Source organism: Chiloscyllium punctatum, chromosome 17 (genome assembly GCF_047496795.1).
Source record: "Chiloscyllium punctatum isolate Juve2018m chromosome 17, sChiPun1.3, whole genome shotgun sequence".
Taxonomy (NCBI): Eukaryota; Metazoa; Chordata; class Chondrichthyes; order Orectolobiformes; family Hemiscylliidae; genus Chiloscyllium; species Chiloscyllium punctatum.
In genome coordinates, this window is record NC_092755.1 from 77,455,787 (window position 1) to 77,478,500 (window position 22,714).

General features: G+C 42.1%; 1 protein-coding gene across 2 annotated transcripts in view; it reads left to right on the forward strand.

Moving 5' to 3' along the window:
• eif2b1 (eukaryotic translation initiation factor 2B, subunit 1 alpha) overlaps window positions 1-21,452 on the forward strand; it is a 24,582-nt gene extending 3,130 nt beyond the window's left edge. For both annotated transcript variants that reach the window (XM_072587611.1, XM_072587612.1), the window contains exons 3-9: window positions 1,942-2,078; window positions 5,975-6,091; window positions 18,585-18,697; window positions 19,330-19,398; window positions 19,536-19,611; window positions 20,267-20,392; window positions 21,289-21,452. In XM_072587611.1, the coding sequence (XP_072443712.1) occupies window positions 1,942-2,078; window positions 5,975-6,091; window positions 18,585-18,697; window positions 19,330-19,398; window positions 19,536-19,611; window positions 20,267-20,392; window positions 21,289-21,444 (794 nt within the window). In that variant the 3' untranslated portion in view covers window positions 21,445-21,452. The remainder of the gene's footprint in view (window positions 1-1,941; window positions 2,079-5,974; window positions 6,092-18,584; window positions 18,698-19,329; window positions 19,399-19,535; window positions 19,612-20,266; window positions 20,393-21,288) is intronic.
• The last annotated feature ends 1,262 nt before the right edge of the window (window positions 21,453-22,714 follow it).

The window sequence follows — 22,714 nt, forward strand, 5'->3', positions numbered from 1 at the left end:
TCCCACCTATCAGCACCCTGCCCATATCCCTCCAAACTCTTCCTATTCATATACCCATTCAAATGCCTCTTAAATGTTGCAATTGTACCAGCCTCCACCACTTCCTCTGGCAGCTCATTCTGTACACGTACCACTCTCTGTGTGAAAAAGTTGCCCGTAGGTCTTTTTTATATCTTTCCCCTCTCGCCCTAAACCTATGCCCTCTAGTTAACATAGAACATTATAGCGCAGTACAGGCCCTTCGGCCCTCTATGTTCTGGACTCCCTGACCCCTCATTGGTCCATCTGTTCAAGATCCTGTTGTAATCTGAGGTACTCCTCTTCGCTGTCCATTACACCTCCAATTTTGATGTCATCTGCAAACTTACTAACTGTACCTCCTATGCTCGCATCCAAATCATTTATGTAAATGACAAAAAGTAGAGGACCCAGCACCGAACCTTGTGGCACTCCACTGGTCACAGGTCTCCAGTCTGAAAAACAATCCTCCACCACCACCACCCTCTGTCATCTACCTTTGAGCCAGTTCTGTATCCAAATGGCTAGTTCTCCCTGTATTCCATGTGATCTAACCTTGCTAATCAGTGTCCCATAGAGAACCTTGTCGAATGCTTTACTGAAGTCCATATAGATCACACCTACCGCTCTGCCCTCATCAATCCTCTTTAGTACTTCCTCAAAAACTCAATCAAGTTTGTGAGACATGATTTACCACACATAAAGCCTTGTTGACTATCCCTAATCAGTCCTTGCCTTTCCACATACATGCACGTCCTGTCCCTCAGGAATCCCTCCAACAACTTGCCCATCACCGACATCAGGCTCACTGGTCTATCGTTCCCTGGCTTGTCCTTACCACCCTTCATAAACAGTGGCACCACGTTTGCCAACCTCCAGTCGTCCGGCACCTCACCTGTGACTATCGATGATACAAATATCTCAGCAAGAGGCCCAGCAATCACTTCTCTAGCTTCCCACAGAGTTCTCGGGTACACCTGATCAGGTCCTGTGGATTTATCCACCTTTACCCATTTCAAGAAATCCAGCACATCCTCCTCTGTAATATGGACATTCTGCAAGATGTCACCATCTATCGGGCGGCACGGTGGCACAGTGGTTAGCACTGCTGCCTCGCAGCGCCAGAGACCCGAGTTCAATTCCCGTCTCAGACAACTGTCTGTGTGGAGTTTGCACATTCTCTCTGTGTCTGCGTGGGTTTCCTCCCACAGTCCAAAAATGTGCATGTTAGGTGAATTAGCTATTCTAAATTGCCCATAGTGTTAGGTGAAGGGGTAAACGTAGGGGAATGGGTCTGGGTGAGTTGCTCTTTGGAGGGTCGGTGTGGACTTATTGGACCGTAGGGCCTGTTTCCACACTGTAAGTAATCTAAATTTCCTTACAGTCTATATCTTCCATATCCTTTTCCACAGTAAATACTGGTGCAAAATACTCATTTATTATCTCCCCCATTTTCTGCGGCTCCACACAAAGGCCGCCTTGCTGATCTTTGAGGGGCCCTATTCTCTCCCTAGTTACCCTTTTGTCCTTAATGTATTGGTAAAAACTCTTTGGATTCTCCTTAATTCTATTTGCCAGAGCTAAATCATGTCCCCTTTTTGCTCTCCTGATTTGCCTCTTAAGTATACTCTTACTTCCTTTATACTCTTCTAAGGATTCACTCGATCTATCCTGTCTATATCTTACATATGCTTCCTTCTTTTTCTTAACCAAACCCTCAATTTCTTTAGTCATCTAGCATTCCTTATACCTACCAGTCTTTCCTTTCACCCTGACAGGAATATACTATGTCATATGCTGTAACATGGCTCATGCAATCCCTTGGAAATCTGGTAAAACACATGTTGATGTCAAAACTAATAGCATTGTTTTCCACTCTCGATAAGCTGTAAGCAGTCAATTTTGTTTGTTTTCTGGAATTAGGTGAAACCATTCAGGGTCTGAGAGAGAATCTGAAGGCAGCTATAAAAACACTGACCAGTGTAGATTCTTCAGTGGCAGTGTCTTCAGGTGGTGAACTTTTCCTTCGTTTTATCAGTCTCACATCCTTAGAGCACCCGGTATGTACTGGGTGTGTGAAACCCATGTTATATATTTTTAAAAGTAAGCTCTTGAATTTGCTCTTTTCACCTCTGTTGTATCTGCTGCAATAATGCATGCCTCTGAATTACCTCCTTGTTCATGATTTTAGTCACCTGTCCTATATCTCTTTATGTGACTTGGTGTCAGGTATCGGTCCTATGAAGAGGCTTGCAATGCTTTATTTGTAAGATGCTATATAAAATGTAGCTTTTTTTCAGTAAGCATTAAGGTAAAGTTGCCCTAGTCCTAATGGACCATGGAGAGAGAGATGAGTGGTGGTTTAACCAGTGAGCCTCAGGCAAGAGGAGAGTTTGAGGAGAGTCCTTTATGGTAACCTCAGTCGGTAATGGGAATTGAACCCACACTGTTAGCTAAGTATACTCGAGGTGACAATGTAGATTATAGGTGCTGTAAATTGTAGCTTTTGGTTCAGACACACCCAGATGGTGTCAGAGAGCTGGCGCTCAGCCTCTGCAATGTAGAGGTCAGACTGCCGGACAGCAACAGTGCAACCCTTGTTGGTAGGTTTAATGACAAAGTCAGGATTGTATCTGAGAGCACAGAAATGCAGTCAGTTCAGAGGGAGATTAATTCAAATGGGAAAGGCGACAGATGTCACGTCATCAGTTCTTAATAAAGATTTCAAGTGTAGGTAAAAGGGCAGAGGGAAGGGTCCAAGTGGAGGGGCAGTGTTGGAGGTGGGTGAAGGGATCTGTGGATTGGGGAGAGGACTTGTATCCAAAGAAATGGGCATTGAGGTGAAGGTGATGGAAGTTCAATGTCATGTCTAGCCCGAGATTCATTGATGTGGGGACATAAAGCTAAGACCTTTGCTGAGTACAGAAGGTTCAACATCAAAGAGAAGAAAGTCAGAAGAGATAGTAAATATCCGATAAGTAGTGGGATCAGGAAAAAAGATAGAGTCAGAGGGAAGGGGAGAGGAGGAAGGTTCCAGAGAGGTGTGGGTATCTCTGAGTTGTTCCAACTTGTGTTCCTTTATGTTTGAAATGAAGATAAACATTTCTTTTTAGAACATCAAAAAAGCTGGAGAATGAAGTGGAACTGGAGGGCAGGACCCTCTGAGACAGCGTGACGTGGTGCTGATGGAAAGGGAGGTTGGGAGTGTGCATATGGCAGTTCATACCACTAAGTGTGGTTCACAGTATATGGCAACAACAGCTGAACCTTATGTTAATTTTGATAAATGTGTAGTATTGCGTACTCTCAGTAGATCCTGCAACCCTATAAAAAAACTCCTTTATTTGCCTGTAGCAGTTGTTTTTTGTGTCTTGATTGTTCACCTGATCTGAGCTCCTTTAATTATGATCATCCGTGAGTGATGTTACCAATGTCTGGATATGGAATTTCTAAAGGTCTCTCCAGCCATGGATCCACAGAAACTGAGTTCAATGAAGTACAACTGGGCAGGAGTTACAAAACTCCATCTCAACTGAGTTCTGAGAGCTCTGTTTGTGCAGTGACTTATGAAATAGTATTTGTTCTAAGTGTGTTTCAGTTTATGCGGATATCTGTTTTTATGCCAACCAATCAGTTTAAAGTCTTGTTTTGACGTTTCCTGTCAATTTCTTTTTGTTATAAATTCCCTATCCACATTTGTAATTAAAAATATGACAGTGTAATTCCAGACCTCTTCTACTGGAGATGTTGTGGTGCTGCTTCAGGAGCTAAGGATGCCATTGCAACATGAGAAGTTTTCACAAACAGTTTACATTATAGATGCAAACATATAAATTTAGAATAAAAGTATAAAAATAAGGACAGAATGCCTAACCTTAAAATGGAGCTGAATTAAGTTTCAGGGTTATGGCTCATGGGTCTCAGGTTTGGGGTTATATGTGACAAAGATGGGAGAAGTCCTGGGTTCATATCCTGGATGAGCCCCCATCACCTGTTCCCATTTTTAAGGTATTATCGCTGAAATGTTAACCCCGAGACCCAGGTTAAGTCCTGGGGACCTGAGTTTGAATCCTGCCATGGCAGATGGTAGAATTTGAATTCAATAAAAATCTGGAGTTAAGAGTCTAATAATGGCCATGAATCCATTGTCAGTTAGGAGGATAACAGTGTCAGTTAGGAGGATAGCAAATGTGGTTCCCTTGTTCAAGAAGGGGAGTAGGGATAAACCTAGTAACTATAGGCCGGTGAGCCTCACTTCTGTTGTGGGCAGAGTCTTAGAGAGAATTGTAAGGGATATGATTTATGAACATCTGGATAGGAATAATGTGATCAAGGATAGTCAGCATGGTTTTGTGAAGGGCAGATCGTGCCTCACAAACCTTATTGAATTCTTTGAGAAGGTAACTAAGGAGGTGGACAAGGGTAAAGCGGTAGATGTGGTGTATATGGATTTTAGTAAGGCATTTGATAAGGTTCCCCATGGTAGGCTACTGCAAAAAATACGGAGGTATGGCATTGAGGGTGCATTAGAGGTTTGGATTAGGAATTGGCTGGCTGGAAGAAGACAGAGGGTAGTAGTTGATGGTAAAGGTTCATCTTGGAGTGCAGTTACTAGCGGTGTTCCGCAAGGATCTGTTTTGGGACCATTGCTGTTTGTCATTTTTATAAATGACCTGGAGGAGGGGCCAGAAGGTTGGGTGAGCAAGTTTGCGGATGATACGAAAGTCGGTGGAGTTGTTGACAGTGAGGAAGGATGTGTCAGGTTACAGCGGGATATAGATAAGTTGCAGAGCTGGGCAGAAAGGTGGCAAATGGAGTTCAATGTGGGTAAGTGTGAGGTGATTCATTTGGTATGAGTAACAAAAAGATGGGGTACTGGGCTAATGGTAGGCTACTTGGTAGTGTGGATGAGCAGAGGGATCTTGGTGTCCATGTACACAGATCTCTGAAAGTTGCCAACCAGGTAAATAGTGCGGTGAAGAAGGTATATGGCGTACTGGCTTTTATTGGTAAAGGAATTGAGTTCCGGAGTCCTGAGGTCATGTTGCAGTTGTATAAGACTCTGGTGTGGCTGCATCTGGAGTATTGTGTGCAGTTTTGGTCGCCATACTATAGGAAGGATGTGGAGGCATTGGAACGGGTGCAGAAGAGGTTTACAAGGATGTTGCCTGGTATGGTGGGAAGATCGCATGAGAAAAGGCTGAGGCACTTGGGCTGTTTTCATTGGAGAAAAGAAGGTTTAGGGGTGACTTGATAGAGATGTACAAGATGATTAGGGGTTTAGATAGGGTTGACCATGAGAACCTTTTTCCACGTATGGAGTCAGCTATTACGAGGGGGCATAGCTTTAAATTAAGGGGTGGTAGGTATAGGACAGATGTTAGGGGTAGATTCTTTACTCAGCGAGTCGTGAGTTCATGGAATGCCCTGCCAGTATCAGTGGTGGACTCTCCCTCTTTATGGGCATTTAAACGGGCATTGGATAGGCATATGGAGGATAGTGGGCTAGTGTAGGTTAGGTGGGCTTGGATCGGTGCAATATCGAGGGCCAAAGGGCCTGTACTGCGCTGTATTTTTCTATGTTCTAGTTGTCAGACACATCCATTTCGTTCACTAATATCCTTTAGGGAAGGAAACTGCCATCTTTACCTGGTCTGGCTTACATGTGACTCTAGACCCACAACATCTCCAGTTGACTCTTAACTGCCCTCTGGGCAGTTAGGGATGAGCAGAGAATGCAGGCCCAACCAGTGATGCCCACATCCTGCACATGAATACGTATTAAAAAAAATTCCCTGGTCTCATTCCTGACCTAATTCCCACTTCAGGGAAAGATACATAGAATTCTAATGTGTGCAATGTTTCAAGATTAATTTTGGATATTTTTGAGATTTCCAGTTTTTCTTTTATTCTTTAGTATCTCGGAGTTTGACTTGATATTACTTTGTTATTGCAGGATTTTTCAAAATGCAAAAAGACAATGATAGACAGAGGAGAGCTTTACTTGGAGAAGATATCTGTCTCAAGGAATAAGATTGCAAATCTATGTCACGTATTTATAAAAGATGGAGCTGTAAGTACTGAATCAGCCTGATGATGATCTGTGTTGCAGGGAATAAGACCTACATAGCTAATTGAAAGTTGTGTCACGGGGAGACAGTAGTAAAGAAGGCATTTAGCACACTTGCTTTAATTGATCAGATCATTGAACGTAGGAATTGGGGTGTCATGATGCAGTTGTACAGGACTTTGGTGAGGCCACTTTTGGAATGCTGTGTACAGTTCTGGTTGCCTTGCTGTAGCAAGGATATTATTAAATTGGAGAGGGTGCAGAAAATATTTCCAAGGATGTTACTGGAGAGTTTGAGTTATAGGATGGAGTCAATAACTTAGGACTTTTTTCACTAGAGCATAGGAGTTTGAGGAATGACCTTATAGAGGTTTGTAAAATCATGAGGGCCACAGATAAGATGAATAGCAAAGGTGCTTTCCCTAAGTTTGGGAAGCTTAGAACAAGAGGGCATAATTTTAAGGTGAGAGGAGAAAAATTTAAAAGGGAATTGAGGGGTAACCTTTTCACACACAGGGTTGTTTATATGTGGAATGAACTGCTAGAGGAAGTTGCAGATGAGGTACAGTTACAACATTTAAAAGACGTTTACAAAGATAAGAAAGGTTTAGCGGGATATGAACTAAATGCAGGCAAGTGGGACTAGTTTAGTTTGGGAACCTTGGTTGATGTGAATGAATAGGACCAAAGGGTCTGCTTTTCCATGCTGTATGACTCTCTGACTCTACTCGAATTCCTCCCAGTTCACCTGGTTTGATGTGTCTTGCTTGAGCTCAACACAGTCACTTCAGCACAAGACGAACCCATTTGACCCATGTATCCATGCTGGCTCTCAGCAGAGCAACGGAGTCAGTTCAGTTTTGTCCTGCTGTAGCTCTGTAATACTTTAAGATTATATCCCTCAAGTTTCCATTTCAAATCATTGATTGACGCTGCTTCCACCAGCCACACAGGCAGAGAGTTCCAGGTTGTTCACACTTGCTGCAAAAACATTCTTCCCACATCTATCTCTGGTTCTCATGCCCTGAGCTTTAAATTTGTGTACACTAGTCCTTGTAACATTGTGATGGAAATTTCTTTATTGTCTGCCTTGTCTAAACCTGTCTTAATTTTCTTGTATGCTTCTATTAAATCTTTTTTCAATTTTCTTTGCTTTTTATTACACCAGACAAGTCAGGTCTTGGATAGCAACCTGGCTTCATAAATCATAACTTTGTTTTGGTTTTTACTAAGAGCTGTCTTGCTGAAACATCAGCACGTTATCTTCAAAACACCACATACACAATACTTACGCCAGAGCCCCTGTATCTAACACCTCAGTAGTTTTAAGTCACTCGGGATTTGAAATATGATGTTTTTTTTCTGGAGCTATCGTAAACTTGAACTTTGCTGCTCTTAGCTTATGCAACCAGTCCTGGACCTTTAATTGTTCTAAAACCAGCACTGACGTCATTCTGAGGACTAACTCACCAAATCCTTATTTTCGCAGGTACACTGCTTTAAACAGCGACCCTGTTTCAATGTCGTCACAGGAATGAAATCACTACAGAGTGTCTCTCTCTGCTTTAGGCATTTCCCTTGAGCTTAAAAGAAACCCCACATTACAGAATTCTCTAACGAATGTTTGAGGCCGCATTATTTACCCTGCTGGCTCACAATTATTGTAAAATGAACAAAAGTCCATTAGGGCTCAAAACACATTCACTCTATTGCCAGGCTTCGTTTAAAAAGAAATCACCGTGGTTACAGAAATACTGATAAGTTAACTCCTAACTTGAGACACACAGAAAAATCCAAACCTAAACTCACCACAAATATTTTAAAAATTATTAATGTAAATCCCACAGTTTACATCACAGCTCTGAGGAGAACAACCCTAGCTTATTTCAGTCTAACCTTACAGCTAAAATCACTCATGCCTGGAACCGTTCTGGTAAGTGTCCTCTACACTTTCTCAAGAACCCTTAAATCCTTCCTTGGTTTGTGCTGACAAAAATGGGCACAGAACTCTAGTTGTGACCTGACTAGAACCTCATAAAGGTTCAGTCAAATGTCCTTGCTTTTGTGCTGAACAGCTCTATTTATTTATGATGCCCATAACCTTGTATGGTTTTCTCATTACTTGCTCTCCTTCAAAGGTTGATGCATGTGAACTGCATATCTCTCCACCTAAACATCCCTTCGTACTCTTTAGATATTTGCGATGAGGTTTTTATTTTGCTACTCCCTATCCCTGTGCCAAAATACTCTGTCTCATTTTCTGAATTAAAGATAATCTGCTGTTTATTTGCCTCAAATCTTAGTGATGATTATTTCTGAACAATACCTGCCTATCCAAAAAGCATTGGATCCAGCACTGACTCTTGGGGAGCACCACTGTCCACCATCCTCCATTTACCATTACTCATTATTTTCTCCTTTTCTTTTTAAAGACATATTGACACTGACGATCCTACTCAATGAGCCTCTTCATCTATTTGAGGCCTCACGCTACCTTTTACTTCCTCTTTACTATTTACATGCAGGAGAAAATTTTGGAGTTTCCATTTAATAGCTATTCTCATATTGTCTCTTTGCAAGTGTTGTTTTCATGTCCTCTTCTCAACTTTGTGTATTTGGCCTGATTCTCGCTTGAAGGATTTACTTGTTATGCATTAGATTAGATTAGATTAGATTACTTACAGTGTGGAAACAGGCCCTTCGGCCCAACAAGTCCACACCGCCCCGCCGAAGCGTACCCACCCATACCCCTACATCTACATCGACCCCTTACCTAACACTACGGGCAATGTAGCATGGCCAATTCACCTGACCTGCACATTTTTGGACTGTGGGAGGAAACCGGAGCACCCGGAGGAAACCCACGCAGACACGGGGAGAACGTGCAAACTCCACACAGTCAGTCGCCTGAGGCGGGAATTGAACCCGGGTCTCTGGCGCTGTGAGGCAGCAGTGCTAACCACTGTGCCACCGTGCTGCCCACTATAGCAGAGCTGTTTGCGATTTTCTGCGTGGCACTAACCCACACCACAGTTAATTCCCCGGGAAGGAAACCCATTTTACTTTTGTTTTCAACATCAATACAGTGGGGACCGAAACAGCATTTTAACAAGCTGCAGCATTGGAGTTAAACAGCAGAAATGGCAGTGGCGGGATCATATAGTCTGTTTTGATTTTAAAAGAAAATTTATCATTTTCACTATTGTTACAATACAGAGTAAACCTCTCTGCTAATTTAAACCCGACACAGGGAGGCTTACCTCACGCCGTAATCTATTAAATTTGAAAGGCAAAGAACTATCCCAGATTTCACTGTTTAAAGTAAAGATTAACACTTTCATTCTTTAAATCCAAGAGAGAACATGAAGACCACTATTTACAACACCTTTCTCTTAAAACTATCTTGTACCTCCCACTCCACAATACTAGTCCGATTTTTAAAAAAACCCTGATTAAGATATACAAAAAACATCACGTTTCAAAATCAGTCAGCTTTGTCAATTTTCCTCTGTTGATTTTCCTGGGTCATCTCTTCTTCGGTCTTCTGCACAACTTTTCTTATGGACAGATACCTTTCAGAGAGCTGTTCAGCTAGCAGTCTATACTTGTTGGTGTTCTTGGTAGTTCTTCTCCTAACTGTTCAAAATGTCCAGTTTAATACCCCAAAAAATCGGATCATTTCATTGGTTTGATGTCATCAAAATACTAAATTCAAACTCAATTAGATGTTGGTATCTGGGGCATAATTTAAACTGATTGGCAGAATTTGAATTTGTTTTTGTTCCATGGCAATGCAACTCCAAATATTTGTTTCAACCAAGTATTATATTTTTACCTTGTTGAGCAATTTCTCTGCTTTCAGTCAGTCCTTGCCAGCTTCCTCTCTCTCTTAAAGGTATAGTACACACCTACACCTTCATAACACTACCCCCTTCAGAAAAAATGAACCATCATAATGAAAAGATGGTTTCATTTTTTTCTACTCCTTAATCACATTATCATTACATACATATAACATTAATCTAAGTTCATATTAACTTCTTCCCACATATATATAAGCATTGAATAGATACCAATCTGATCTATACTTTATCGGTTAAATCCGTGATAACGCATCTGAAATTACATTCTTATGACCCCGCATCATGTAGGATTTATAAATTAAAAGTCTGTAACATAAGACTCCAACAAAATAGTTTCATATTATTGTCTTTAAAGCATTCCAAGAATGTAAGCGCATTGTGACCTGTGCACACAACTGTTTCCGATACATTGTTCGTGACATACACATTAAAATGTTGTAAGGCCAGTACCAAACTCAATAGTCTTTTTCAATTGTGGACTATTTCTTCTGGTGGCTGTTGAGTTTCTTTGTAAAGTAACCAATTGACAGTTCAATCCCATCATCATCTTCCTGTAGCAGTACAGCTCCAACCCCTATGTCACTAACATCAATGCCAACTTTGAAAGGTTTCAAGAAGTTTGGTGCAACTAAAATTGGTGTGGTGGTTAATATTGCTTTTAAATGGTTTGTGCCTCCTGGCATTGTCTGTCCACCGAAACTTTGTGTTCTTCTTCAGCAAATCGGTTATTGGTGCCACTACACTACTGAAGTTTGGAACAAAATTCTGGTAGAATCTGCTTAGTCCCAGAATCCAAGCACCTCTTTCTCCAAGGTTGCTCGTGGAAATTCTGATTCCTACCTATGTCTTCATACTGCAGTAATAAACCGTTCAACTGTGTTCTTTACTCCTGAGACAGATAGTTTACTAAACTATCCCACTCTTCAAGGACTTCATTTTTTAACATATTTTGAGGCACATTAAAATCCACAACATCTGGATTTGATTCCTCACTGTGGGGCAGTAACTAACACCTGTTTCTCCAGTTCTTTCTCTCTTGTAGTTCTCTGGAGGGGACCTACACAATCAATTATAACCTACGTGAAAAGTTCTGCAAATGTGGGAATTGGCAACAAAGGTGTTGGTTTTATTGCCGCCTGTGGCTTACCTAGCATTTGGCATGTATGACACATATGGCAAAGTTAACCACATCTTTGTGCATTCCAGGCCAGTTAAAAACGTTATTGTATCTTAGCCTGAGTCATTCTTTCCCTTAGGTGACCTCCTACAGGTAATTCATGTGCTACCCATAACACTTCCTGTCTGTATGCTACAGGCAACACAATCTGGTGCACTTCGGCCCATTTCTCCTCTGCACTAACCTGCTGTGGTCTCCATTTCCATCTTAGCATTCTATCTTTCAGATAATAACCCTCCAGAATATTCTCTGTCTCCTTTTTGGAGTACACATCCACATATGTATCTTTTATCGTCTTGTCTTTCTGTTGCAAGTCCCCTAGCCCTTCAGGACTAAACACTTCTGTCTGACCCTCTGCCTGTTCAGGTTTTCCTTGCACCATTACTTCAAACAGGGTGTCAACCTCAACTCCTTCATCTTTCTCTTTAGTTTTTGCTTCGTGCTGTGGCTTATGATAGTGGGATCTTGTTATTGCACAGTGTGGGAAATACCAGGATATTTTTCATTTAACTCTTCAGTTTCTTGGTCTTCCTTGGGCTTTTCCACAACAAGGGTGTCACTCCCATTTTGGACCCTGCTAAATCATTCCCAAGAACAAACTGGATTCCTGGAACTGACACTCTCTCAAGCACTCCCACTATTACTTCTCCAGTCTTGAGTTGGCACTCCAACCTGATCTTACATAGGGGAACACTAAATTTCTGACCTTCTATCCTACAAATTACCACACTCTCAGGTAACAGATCAGAAAGAGTGCAAATTCGCTCATCTCCTACTATTAGAGACTGGTTAGATCCTGTATCTCTCAAAATTATGACTTCTTGTCCTTCTCCCTTTGTTCTTTGAGTTATCTTAACCACTGAGGTGAATTCTTTATAGAGATCAGGCACTAACTCCATACCCAGCCCCTGTCCAGGCTGTGCACTCCCTTGCAGCTTCTCGGTTCTTCTTGGGGTTTCCTTTACTACCTTCACTAATGCCACTGATTAGCTTCTTTTACCACATCTTTTCCCACAGTGCCTTTCTTTAACGATCAACACTGTGACTTTACATGTCCCACTTTACCACAGTGGAAACACCTGAGGTCTTTCACCTCCTTTCCACCCTCTTGGGCTTCTTTATTAACCTGTGGTAAACACCTACCAGTGTTCTCTACTCATTGTTTCCTACCCCTCACAGGACAAAATTCTGGGTGGAAGCTTGTCTTACGCACCAACATGTATTCATCTGATAAGTCTGCTGCCTTTCTCACTTACTGAACTTTCTGTTCCTCCACATGAATTCTTATCATCTCTGGAAGTGAGTTTTTAAACTCCTATGGCAGAATAATCTCTTAGAGCCTCGTAGGTCTTATCTATCTTTAGCTGAAAATGTGTTGCTGGAAAAGCGCAGCAGGTCAGACAGCATCCAAGGAGCAGGAGAATCGACGTTTCGGGATCTTTAACCCATCTATCAAAATGACTCCGTTTAATTCTTTTGGAACTCAACACAAGTCTGACCTGGTTCCTTTATGTTTCTGAACAGCTGTCTATATGCTTCTGTTCCGAATTCATAAGCACTTAAAATAGCCTGTTTGACCTCTTCCTAATCTCTTGACCCCCTCATTTGACAGCATGGCAAATATCTCACTAGCTCTGTCTACCAGTTTAGTCTGAACTAGTATTACCCTTTAATCCTTGGACCATGCCATCTGCCTAACCAATTTTTCAAATGAAATAAAGAAGGCATCGACATCTTTCTCGTCAAAATGTGGCAGAGTTTTGACATATTTGCATATATCACTACCTTCTCTTTTAATCTCCATCCTGTTAACTTGATTTTGCTAAGTTCCCTGCTGATTACACTTGCGGGAAGTGCACCCATCTCCAGCTCCTCCAAGACCATGTTCGGGAACTGGAGCTGGAGCTGGAGCTGGAGTTGGATGAACTACGGATCATTCGGGAGGCAGAGGTGGTCATAGATCAGAGCTTTAGGGAAGTAGTTACTCCGAAAGTTATAGACAGATGGGTGACAGTGAGGGGGACTGGGAGGAAGCACCCAGTGCAGGGACCCCCTGCGGTCGTTCCCCTCAATAACAAGTATACCGTTTTGGATACTTGTGGGAGGGGACGACTTACCAGGGGTAAGCAACGAGGTTCAGGCCTCTGGCATGGAGCCTGTCCTCGTTGCTCAGAAGGGAAGGGTGGAGAAAGGTAGAGCGATAGTTATTGGGGACTCAATAGTGAGGGGCACAGACAGGCGGTTTTGCGGGGGCGACAGAGACTCACGTTTGGTATGTTGCCTCCCAGGTGCAAGGGTACGTGATGTCTCTGATCGTGTTTTCCGGGTCCTTAAGGGGGAGGGGGAGCAGCCCCAGGTCATGGTCCACGTTGGCACCAACGACATAGGTAGGAAGAGGGATGAGGATGTTAGGCAGGCTTTCAGGGAGCTAGGTTGGAAGCTCAGAGCTAGAACGAACAGAGTTGTCGTCTCTGGTCTGTTACCCGTGCCATGTGATAGAGAGTCAAGGAATAGGGAGAGAGAACAGTTAAATGCGTGGCTACAGGGATGGTGCAGGATGGAGGGATTCCGGTTTCTGGACAACTGGGGTTCTTTCTGGGGAAGGTGGGACCTCTATAAACAGGATGGTCTCCACCTGAACCTGAGGGGAACCAGCATCCTTGGGGGGAGGTTTGCTAGTGCTCTTTGGGAGGGTTTAAACTAACTCTGCAGGGGCATGGGAACCTGGACTGTAGCTTTAGGGTACAGGACCTTGAGTGTAGGGAGGTTAGGAACAAGGCATCGATCTTGAAGGAGGGTGCCGGTAAACAGGAAGGTGGCTTGAAGTGTGTATACTTCAATGCTAGAAGTATAAAAAATAAGGTAGGTGAACTTGCAGCGTGGGTTGGTACCTGGGACTTCGATGTTGTGGCCATTACAGAGACGTGGGTAGAACAGGGACAGGAATGGCTATTGCAGGTTCCAGGGTTTAAATGTTTTAGTAGGGTAAGAGGGGGAGGTGTGGCATTGCTTGTCAAGGATAGTATTACAGCGGTGGAAAGGACGACGGAGGAAGACTTGCCATCTGAGGTAGTTTGGGCTGAGGTTAGAAATAGGAAAGGTGAGGTCACCCTGTTAGGAGTTTTCTACAGGCCTCCTAATAGTCCGAGAGACGTAGAGGAAAGTATTGCAAGGATGATTCAGGAGAAGAGTGAAAGTAGTAGGGTGGTTGTTATGGGGGACTTTAACTTCCCAGATATTGACTGGGAAAGCTATAGTTCGAGTTCGTTAGATGGGTCGGTGTTTGTCCAATGTGTTGCAGGAGGGTTTCCTGGCACAATATGTAGACAGGCCAACAAGAGGTGAGGCCATACTGGATTTGGTTCAAGGTAATGAATCAGGCCAGGTGTTAGACTTGGAGGTAGGTGAGCACTTCGGGGACAGTGACCACAACTCGGTGACTTTTACTCTAGTGATGGAGAGGGATAAGTGTGCACTGCAGGGCAAGAGTTATAGCTGGGGGCAGGGAAATTATGATGTGGTGAGGCATGACTTAGGATGTGTGGATTGGAAAAATAGGCTTCAAGGGAAGGACACAAATGATATGTGGAGCTTGTTCAAGGAGCAGCTATTGGGTGTCCTTGATAAGTATGTACCAGTCAGGCAGGGAGGAAAGGGTCTTGTGAGGGAGCTGTGGTTTAATAAGGAATTGGAATCCCTTGTAAAAGGGAAGAGGGCGGCCTATGTAAAGATGAGGCGTGCAGGTTCAGTTGGGGCGAGTGAGAGTTATAAGGTAGCCAAGAAGGATCTAAAGAGAGAGCTAAGAGCAGCAAGGAGGGGACATGAAAAGTCCTTGGTTGGTAGGATTAGGGAAAACCCAAAGGCTTTCTATAGGTATGTCAGGAATAAAAGGATGACTAGGGTAGGTATCGGTCCAGTCAAGGATAGTAGAGGGAAGTTGTGCATGGAGGCAGAGGAGATTGGAGAGACAATAAATCAATACTTTTCGTCAGTATTCACTCAGGAACAGGACGTTGTTGCTGATGTGAATATTGAGTCTCAAGTGATTAGAATGGATGGCTTTGAGGTATGTAGGGAAGAGGTCCGGGGAATACTGGAAAGGGTGAAAATAGATAAGTCCCCTGGGCCTGATGGCATTTATCCTAGGATCCTCTGGGAAGCTAGGGAGGAGATAGCGGAGCCATTGGCCTTGATTTTTATGTCGTCGTTGTCGACAGGAATAGTGCCAGAAGACTGGAGGATAGCGAATGTGGTCCCCTTGTTCAAGAAGGGGAGTAGGGACAGCCCTAGTAACTATAGGCCAGTGAGTCTCACTTCTGTTGTGGGCAAAGACTTAGAGAGAATTGTAAGGGATAGGATTTATGAACATCTGGATAGGAATAATGTGATCAAGGATAGTCAGCATGGTTTTGTGAAGGGCAGGTCGTGCCTCACAAACCTTATTGAGTTCTTTGAGAAGGTGACCAAGGAAGTGGACGAGGGTAAAGCAGTAGATGTGGTGTATATGGATTTTAGCAAGGCGTTCGATAAGGTTCCCCATGGTAGGCTACTGCAAAAATTATGGAGGTATGGCATTGAGGGTGAGTTGGAGGTTTGGATTAGGAATTGGCTGGCTGAAAGGAGACAGAGGGTAGTAGTTGATGGTAAAGGTTCATCTTGGAGTGCAGTTACTAGCGGTGTTCCACAAGGATCTGTTTTGGGACCATTGCTGTTTGTCATTTTTATAAATGACCTGGAGGAGGGGCTTGAAGGCTGGGTGAGCAAGTTTGCGGATGATACGAAAGTCGGTGGAGTGGTGGACAGCGAAGAAGGATGTGGCAGGTTACAGCGGGATATAGATAAGTTGCAGAGCTGGGCAGAAAGGTGGCAAATGGAGTTCAATGTAGCTAAGTGTGAAGTCATTCACTTTGGTAGGATTAACAAGAAGATGGATTACTGGGCTAATGGTAGGCTACTTGGTAGTGTGGATGAGCAGAGGGATCTTGGTGTCCATGTACACAGATCTCTGAAAGTTGCCACCCAGGTAAATAGTGCTGTGAAGAAGGCATATGGCGTACTGGGCTTTATTGGTAGAGGAATTGAATTCCGGAGTCCTGAGGTCATGTTGCAGTTGTATAAGACTCTGGTGCGGCCTTATCTGGAGTATCTGGAGTTTTGGTCGCCATACTATAGGAAGGATGTGGAGGCACTGGAATGGGTCCAGAAGAGGTTTACCAGGATGTTGCCTGGCATGGTAGGAAGATCGTATGAGGAAAGGCTGAGGCACTTGGGGCTGTTCTCATTGGAGAAAAGAAGGTTTAGGGGAGATTTGATAGAGGTGTACAAGATGATTAGGGTTTAGATAGGGTTGACAGTGAGAACCTTTTTCCACGTATGGAGTCAGCTGTTACTAGGGGACACAGCTTTAAATTAAGGGGAGGTTGGTATAGGACAGATGTTAGGGGTAAATTCTTTACTGAGTGGGTTGTGAGTTCATGGAATGCCCTGCCAGTAGCAGTGGTGGACTCTCCCTCTTTATGGTCATTCAAGCGGGCATTGGATAAGCATATGGAGGTTATTGGGCTAGTGTAGGTTAGGTAGGCTTCGGTCGGCGCAACATCGAGGGCTGAAGGGCCTGTACTGCACTGTATTTTTCTATGTTCTATGTTGCAACTTCTCAAGTTCAAATTCTCTCCTTCTTTCTCTCTCCCTTTGTTTATCTTCTAACTCCATTTTCTTCAATTTTAATTTAAGTTTTTCTAACTCTACTGCACTTGTCTGTTTCTCTGACAGACCTAAATGTTTGAGTAATTCCTTTACAATTTCAGCTTTACTTTTGTCTTTGGTTAAATCCAATCCTAACCTCTTTACTGATTCTAAGAGTATGGTCTTTTCTTTCTAAACTTTCTTGGCAAATTTGTGAATCATCTTCAAACCCTAGAACCTCTTTAGCAATTTTAAGAGCCATTTCTCTCACTTTTAATTTAACCAACCACAAGTCACTGAAATTAAACAAATTGTCTCATCTACGTTTATTTAAAGATATAGGACACTAACAAGCAATTGTTTAAATCCATTGGGCTTTTCTTTCGTACCCTAAATCTATTCAAATCTGTCCAAATCTCAGACTAGATCTGTCTAAGTGGACGAGAGCTCCGAAGCTGTTACGACACAGGGTAAGCCCCCTCTGCTAATTTAAACCCGACACACCTTGCGCCGTAATCTGTTAAATTTTGAGAGGCAAAGAACTGTCCCAGATTTCACTATTTAAAGTAAAAATTAACAATTTTATTCTTTAAGTCCAACAGAGAACATTGAAACCACCATTTACAACGCCTTTCTTTTAAACCTATCTTTTACCTCCCACTCCACAATACTGGTCCGATTTTTAAAAAAACCTTGATTAAGATTTACAAAAAAAAATCACATTTTCAAACTAGTCAGCTTTATAGATTCTTCTGTAGATTCTCTGCTGGGTTTTCCTGGGTCGTCTCTTCTTCAGTCACTCTTATTGGACTGTAGAAAGCCTGTATCTGGAACATCTCCTCCTTGAAGATCACCCATTGTTCTCTTATTTTTCTTGTCAGCCTTTGACTAGATCCCTTCTCATCCCATTGAATTTAGACCTCTTCCAGTTTAGAGGTTCTACTTCAAATTGTTTATTGCTGTTTTGTCTGAATCTTATAATACGATGATCACTCTTACCTCAGTGTTCCCTCAGACACTTGGTCCATGTCATTCTTCAGTCCCACTAGACCCAGCAATAGCTCTTTTGTTAGTTATCAATATGAAATGATATGACCAAAGCAGTTGCTATAAATATCTTTGTATTGATTTGAATTTGCTCAATTGTCTGGCCTTTCTTTCCAAATGATAGATGGATACTACCGAAAAAGGCCATTCATTGATGGGACAGATTAATGTCAAGGTTTCTTATTTGATGGATTCATGTAACTTCTCCACAACTAGCATTAAACTGACATCCTTCAGTTTCTGATATCTTTCTGTTTCTCTCAATTAATATAGCTGCAGTTTTCTGACCCATGTGATCAATTCCCAATTCTGAAGCATTTCTTCAAATTATGGCTGTGCTTTTCTCACCTTTTAATACTTTGCATTGATAAACATCAGTTCTTGCAGAAGTCCAATTATTTTCTTTTTTTAAAAACTTGTATGAAATCCACTAGGTTCCTCCTCCTGATTTAGCTTAACATCCATGGTCTCTATGGTATTTTGACCTCTTTCTCCACCATGGAAACTGAAACATAATATGGAGGTGGAAGGCTGAATGTCCTGTTGATTTGAAGATGTGCTGAGATGCTTGCCCCTTTCCGAAGTAATCTTTTGCTGCATTTGTTACTTTTCATTAAAGGACAGGTTTAATTGAGGAATAATTTGACAATTAAAGCATAGAGTTTGGCATATGATATATAGAATGAGTATCCATATTCTTTTACAATTTTAATCTCTTTAACAGAAAATATTAACTCATTCTTCCTCACGAGTTGTGCTGCGAGTGTTGGAGAGAGCAGCTGAAGCCAAGAAACGCTTTAGTGTTTATATCACAGAATCACAACCTGATTTAGCAGGGTAAGTAAAACACGTGGAGTGTGCGCTTCTTATACTAGTCACTCAGAGAAACTCCTGTGCAGTATCTGCTCCAGAAGTACAATACTCTCATTGAACGATTCTGCCTGTGCCATACAGCTGACTAACAACATCTCTGCTCAGTTAGTGCCATGACAAAAGTGTGTTAACAGGGGCAATGTTAGCTTTGTATGGTACCCATACGACAAATTTGTTGGAGATTTCTACATTTTACTCAGCAAAGATATTGACTGTTATCAACAGCTCTGCTCAAATTCCCTTGCGATTGCCAATATTTTGAATATTACATTGTGTTGTGTTCTTACCCCACTGCACTTGACTGTGATTCTTGCCTGGACCACCTTGTCCTGGACGTAAATTCATCTGTTTTTAGAAGTCCTTCATAGTGCATCACTTGCTGGTCAGTTATCAGGAACTTTGTTCTGGCATAGAGTTTACTATTGATTTTTCCATGTCAACATCAAAGCCTTAGCCACTAATGGGCTCTGTAGAATTTGTTTATTAAGTCATTGCCCAGCATTGTACATTAAAAGTTTCCACTTCAGCAGCTTTGTGGGCTTTTATATAAAATGTTTCTTGTGTGCAGTCAATCAGTTTTGCTATTTGCGTTACAGACTGAAAAGTGCAGAAAAGCTGCAGAAGCTGAACATTCCTGTAACAGTGATCCTGGATGCTTCAGTGGGGTATGTTAAGGAACATTGTTTTTTCTAGTTTGTACCAGATAAATGTTATTTTTACTGTGTTAAATGTATTAGCAACACAACTGATGAGATGATTAGTGATAATGCGGCAGCAATCACAGAGATTTTTCCCTTTGCAGGTACATTATGGAGAAAGTGGATCTGCTGCTGGTTGGTGCTGAAGGGGTGGTGGAAAGTGGAGGCATCATTAACAAGGTAACAGTTTGGTCCTGTCCGTTCACTTAATTGGCTGGGAGGTGCTTTGTGACATCCTGAATTTAGTGCAGTACAAATTCTTTTACTCTAGTTCTAAGCCCTCTCAAACAATATGTCCTGTTGACCATTCGCAGTGGACAGCAGGTCACTTGTGTAAAACAAGCCCATACATGCACGTCTAGGAGAAAGTGAGGACTGCAGATGCTGGAGATCAGAGCTGAAAATGTGTTGCTGGAAAAGAAGAGTCGAAGAAAAAAGGAGAATCGACGTTTAGGGCATGAGCCCTGAAGAAGGGCTCATGCCCGAAACGTCGATTCGCCTGCTCCTTGGATGCTGCCTGACCTGCTGCGCTTTTCCAGCAACACATTTTCAGCATACATGCACGTCTCAAAAGTACATCCATTATTTACATGTGAATCTGCTATTTGAAATCAATAAGTCCCTTTGTGAAGTGTTTGCTGCAGTGATATTGCTTGAAACCAGAATGTTTCTGAAAATGACAAGCTCCAAATGTCAAATTACATGTTTGAGATCTTGCTATCAGTGCTTTATAGGTGTAAAAGTTTCTGCACAGCAAAGTTGTCAGAGGTTTAATTTCTGCTTTGCAATTCTCACCATTGCCATCAGAGTGAATAGCATTGTTTTTTCCTTTCAGATTGGAACTTACCAAATGGCTGTGTGTGCAAAATCACACAATAAACCTTTCTACGTGGTGGCAGAGAGTTTCAAATTTGTCCGCCTTTATCCCCTTAATCAGGAAGATGTTCCTGATCGATTTAAGGTGAGAAAACCAAACTCAGCATTTGTGTAAATTGAAGTTCCTCTTGCTTTTAATGAGTGTAAATCTTGAGAAGACTAGATTATAGTTAGTCATGAACCTACAAGTCTGACAAATTGGGGCAGACTCATTGTATTAAAATTGTGTATTCCTGAAATAGACATGTTTTGTTAAAGCATTTTGTAAAAAAACACTGACAAAATGTGTCCCATTTTTCCCTACAATACTCAAGTTCTGTACTAGCAAGTGATTCATGATGTATCCAGTTCTCTTCTCGGCAGAAATACAGGGTAATGAGGAATAGGATTTAGCCACAGAGATCTACAACACAGGAAAAGGTCCTTTGGCCTGCTGCATCTGCATCGGTCAAACATAACCACATAACTGTTCTAATTCCATTTTCTAGCACTTGGCCTCTAGCTGTGTGGGGTTTGGCATTGCAAGTGTATATCAAAATACTTAAACATTATAAGGGCCTCTGCTTCTACCAACCTTAGAGGCAGAGAGTTCCAGATTCCCACCACTCTCTGGGGCTGAAAGATTTTCCTCGGATTCTTCTAAACCTCCTATCCCAGAGTCATAGATCCCTCCATCAATGTTCTTTCCTGTCTACACTATTTATGCCCTCAATTTTATACAACTCATTCATATCCTCTATCAGTCCTCTCTGCTCCAAGGGAAACAACTCTTTTCCTTGTTACTGTTTTACCCTTAATGTACTTGTAAAAATAACTTGATTTTCCTTTCTTTAAACACCTGCCATTATCCTTTCTTTTCCCCTTTTACTTTCCTAATTTCCCTCTTGCACATTTTATATTCATTTGCTTTAAATTGTCCAAGCAAAGAGCTGTGATCGAAGTGATTATAAAATATTAATTTTTTGTTTTTATTTCAAACAGTACAAGGCAGACACATTGAAATCAGTGAAGAATCTTGCAGCTGAGCATCCCACAGTGGATTACACCCCACCGTCGTTCATTACACTTTTGTTCACCGATCTTGGGGTTCTCACACCATCTGCTGTTAGTGATGAATTAATTAAATTATACTTGTAATAATCAAAGACTGTGGACTTTTTAAACTGCACAGCAACTAACCACAAGCCAAGGTGACAGGTAAAACTAGATAGACAAATGGCATAAATCTTTTGGATGTGTCCTAGTATCAATTAGTATTTCTTACTAAATTGCTTGCATGAAGTGCCAAAAATATTTGTTTTGAAATGGCCAGAGCATGGAAAACAATAAGAATCGACCTCTGCCACAACTTGGAGCATCATTGTGTAGACTTCCTCACCCCAATGCAGGAATGTTCTGGAAAGATGAAAGTCCAGGCCAATTCAAGGGAGAGTTTTAAGTTAATTACCTGCAACCATATTTGTAAAGTAAGTCACAACAGAACCAATGACTCAATTGCAGTTGGAGGCAGCCTGGCTCAACAGCAATGGTGACTCAAAATCAGAAGGTACCATGTTCGAATATTGCTCTGGGGAGTTTGGGTGAGCACAGACTGGAGCTCAGCTTCGAATTTCAGTTCAAACCCTGTGGATATGTGTATCCATTGAGCATTGGAGACCTCTACTACCAAAGGTTTGTAAGCCTGTAAATAAAAACTGAAAGTTAAGATCAAAAGAACAAAAGCAGAGATAAATACTTTTTTCTCATAGGATAGTGAAGGCGGCTTTTGGTATGCTTTCCTTTATCGGTCAGAGTATTGAGTACAGAAGTTGGGAGATCATGTTTTGGCTGTACAGGACATTGTTGGAATATTGCATGCAGTTGTGGTCTCCTTCCTATCAGAAAGAAGTTGTGAAACTTGAAAGAGTTGGGATATCTGGTTGGCATGGATGGATTGGACCGAAGGGTCTATTTCCGTGCTGTACATCTCTATGTGGAAGGAGCATTTAAATTCAAAGAAAGGCTGTAAACAGAATTCAGTGTTCCCCAAAATGGGGAGTAGATAAATATTTTAAAGGGTTAGAGGCACTGAGCTAGCAAGGTGATGATGGGCCAAATGATGTGTTGTAGAATCAATACTTCAGTTGATTATCTAAAATAGTGGCACGTGGCTCAGTGATTAGCACTGCTGCCTCTGTGCCAGGGATCCAGGTTCAATTCCAGCCTTGGGTAACTGTCTGTGTGGAGTTTGTACATTCTCCCCATGTCTGCGTGGGTTTCCTCCAGGTGCTCTGGGTTTCCCTCCCACAGCCCAAAGATGTGCAGGTCAGGTGAATTGCCCATTGTGTTAGGTACATTAGTCAGAGGGAAATAGGGCTAGGTGGGTTACTCTTCAGAGGGTTGGCTCAAGGACCTGTTTCCACACTGT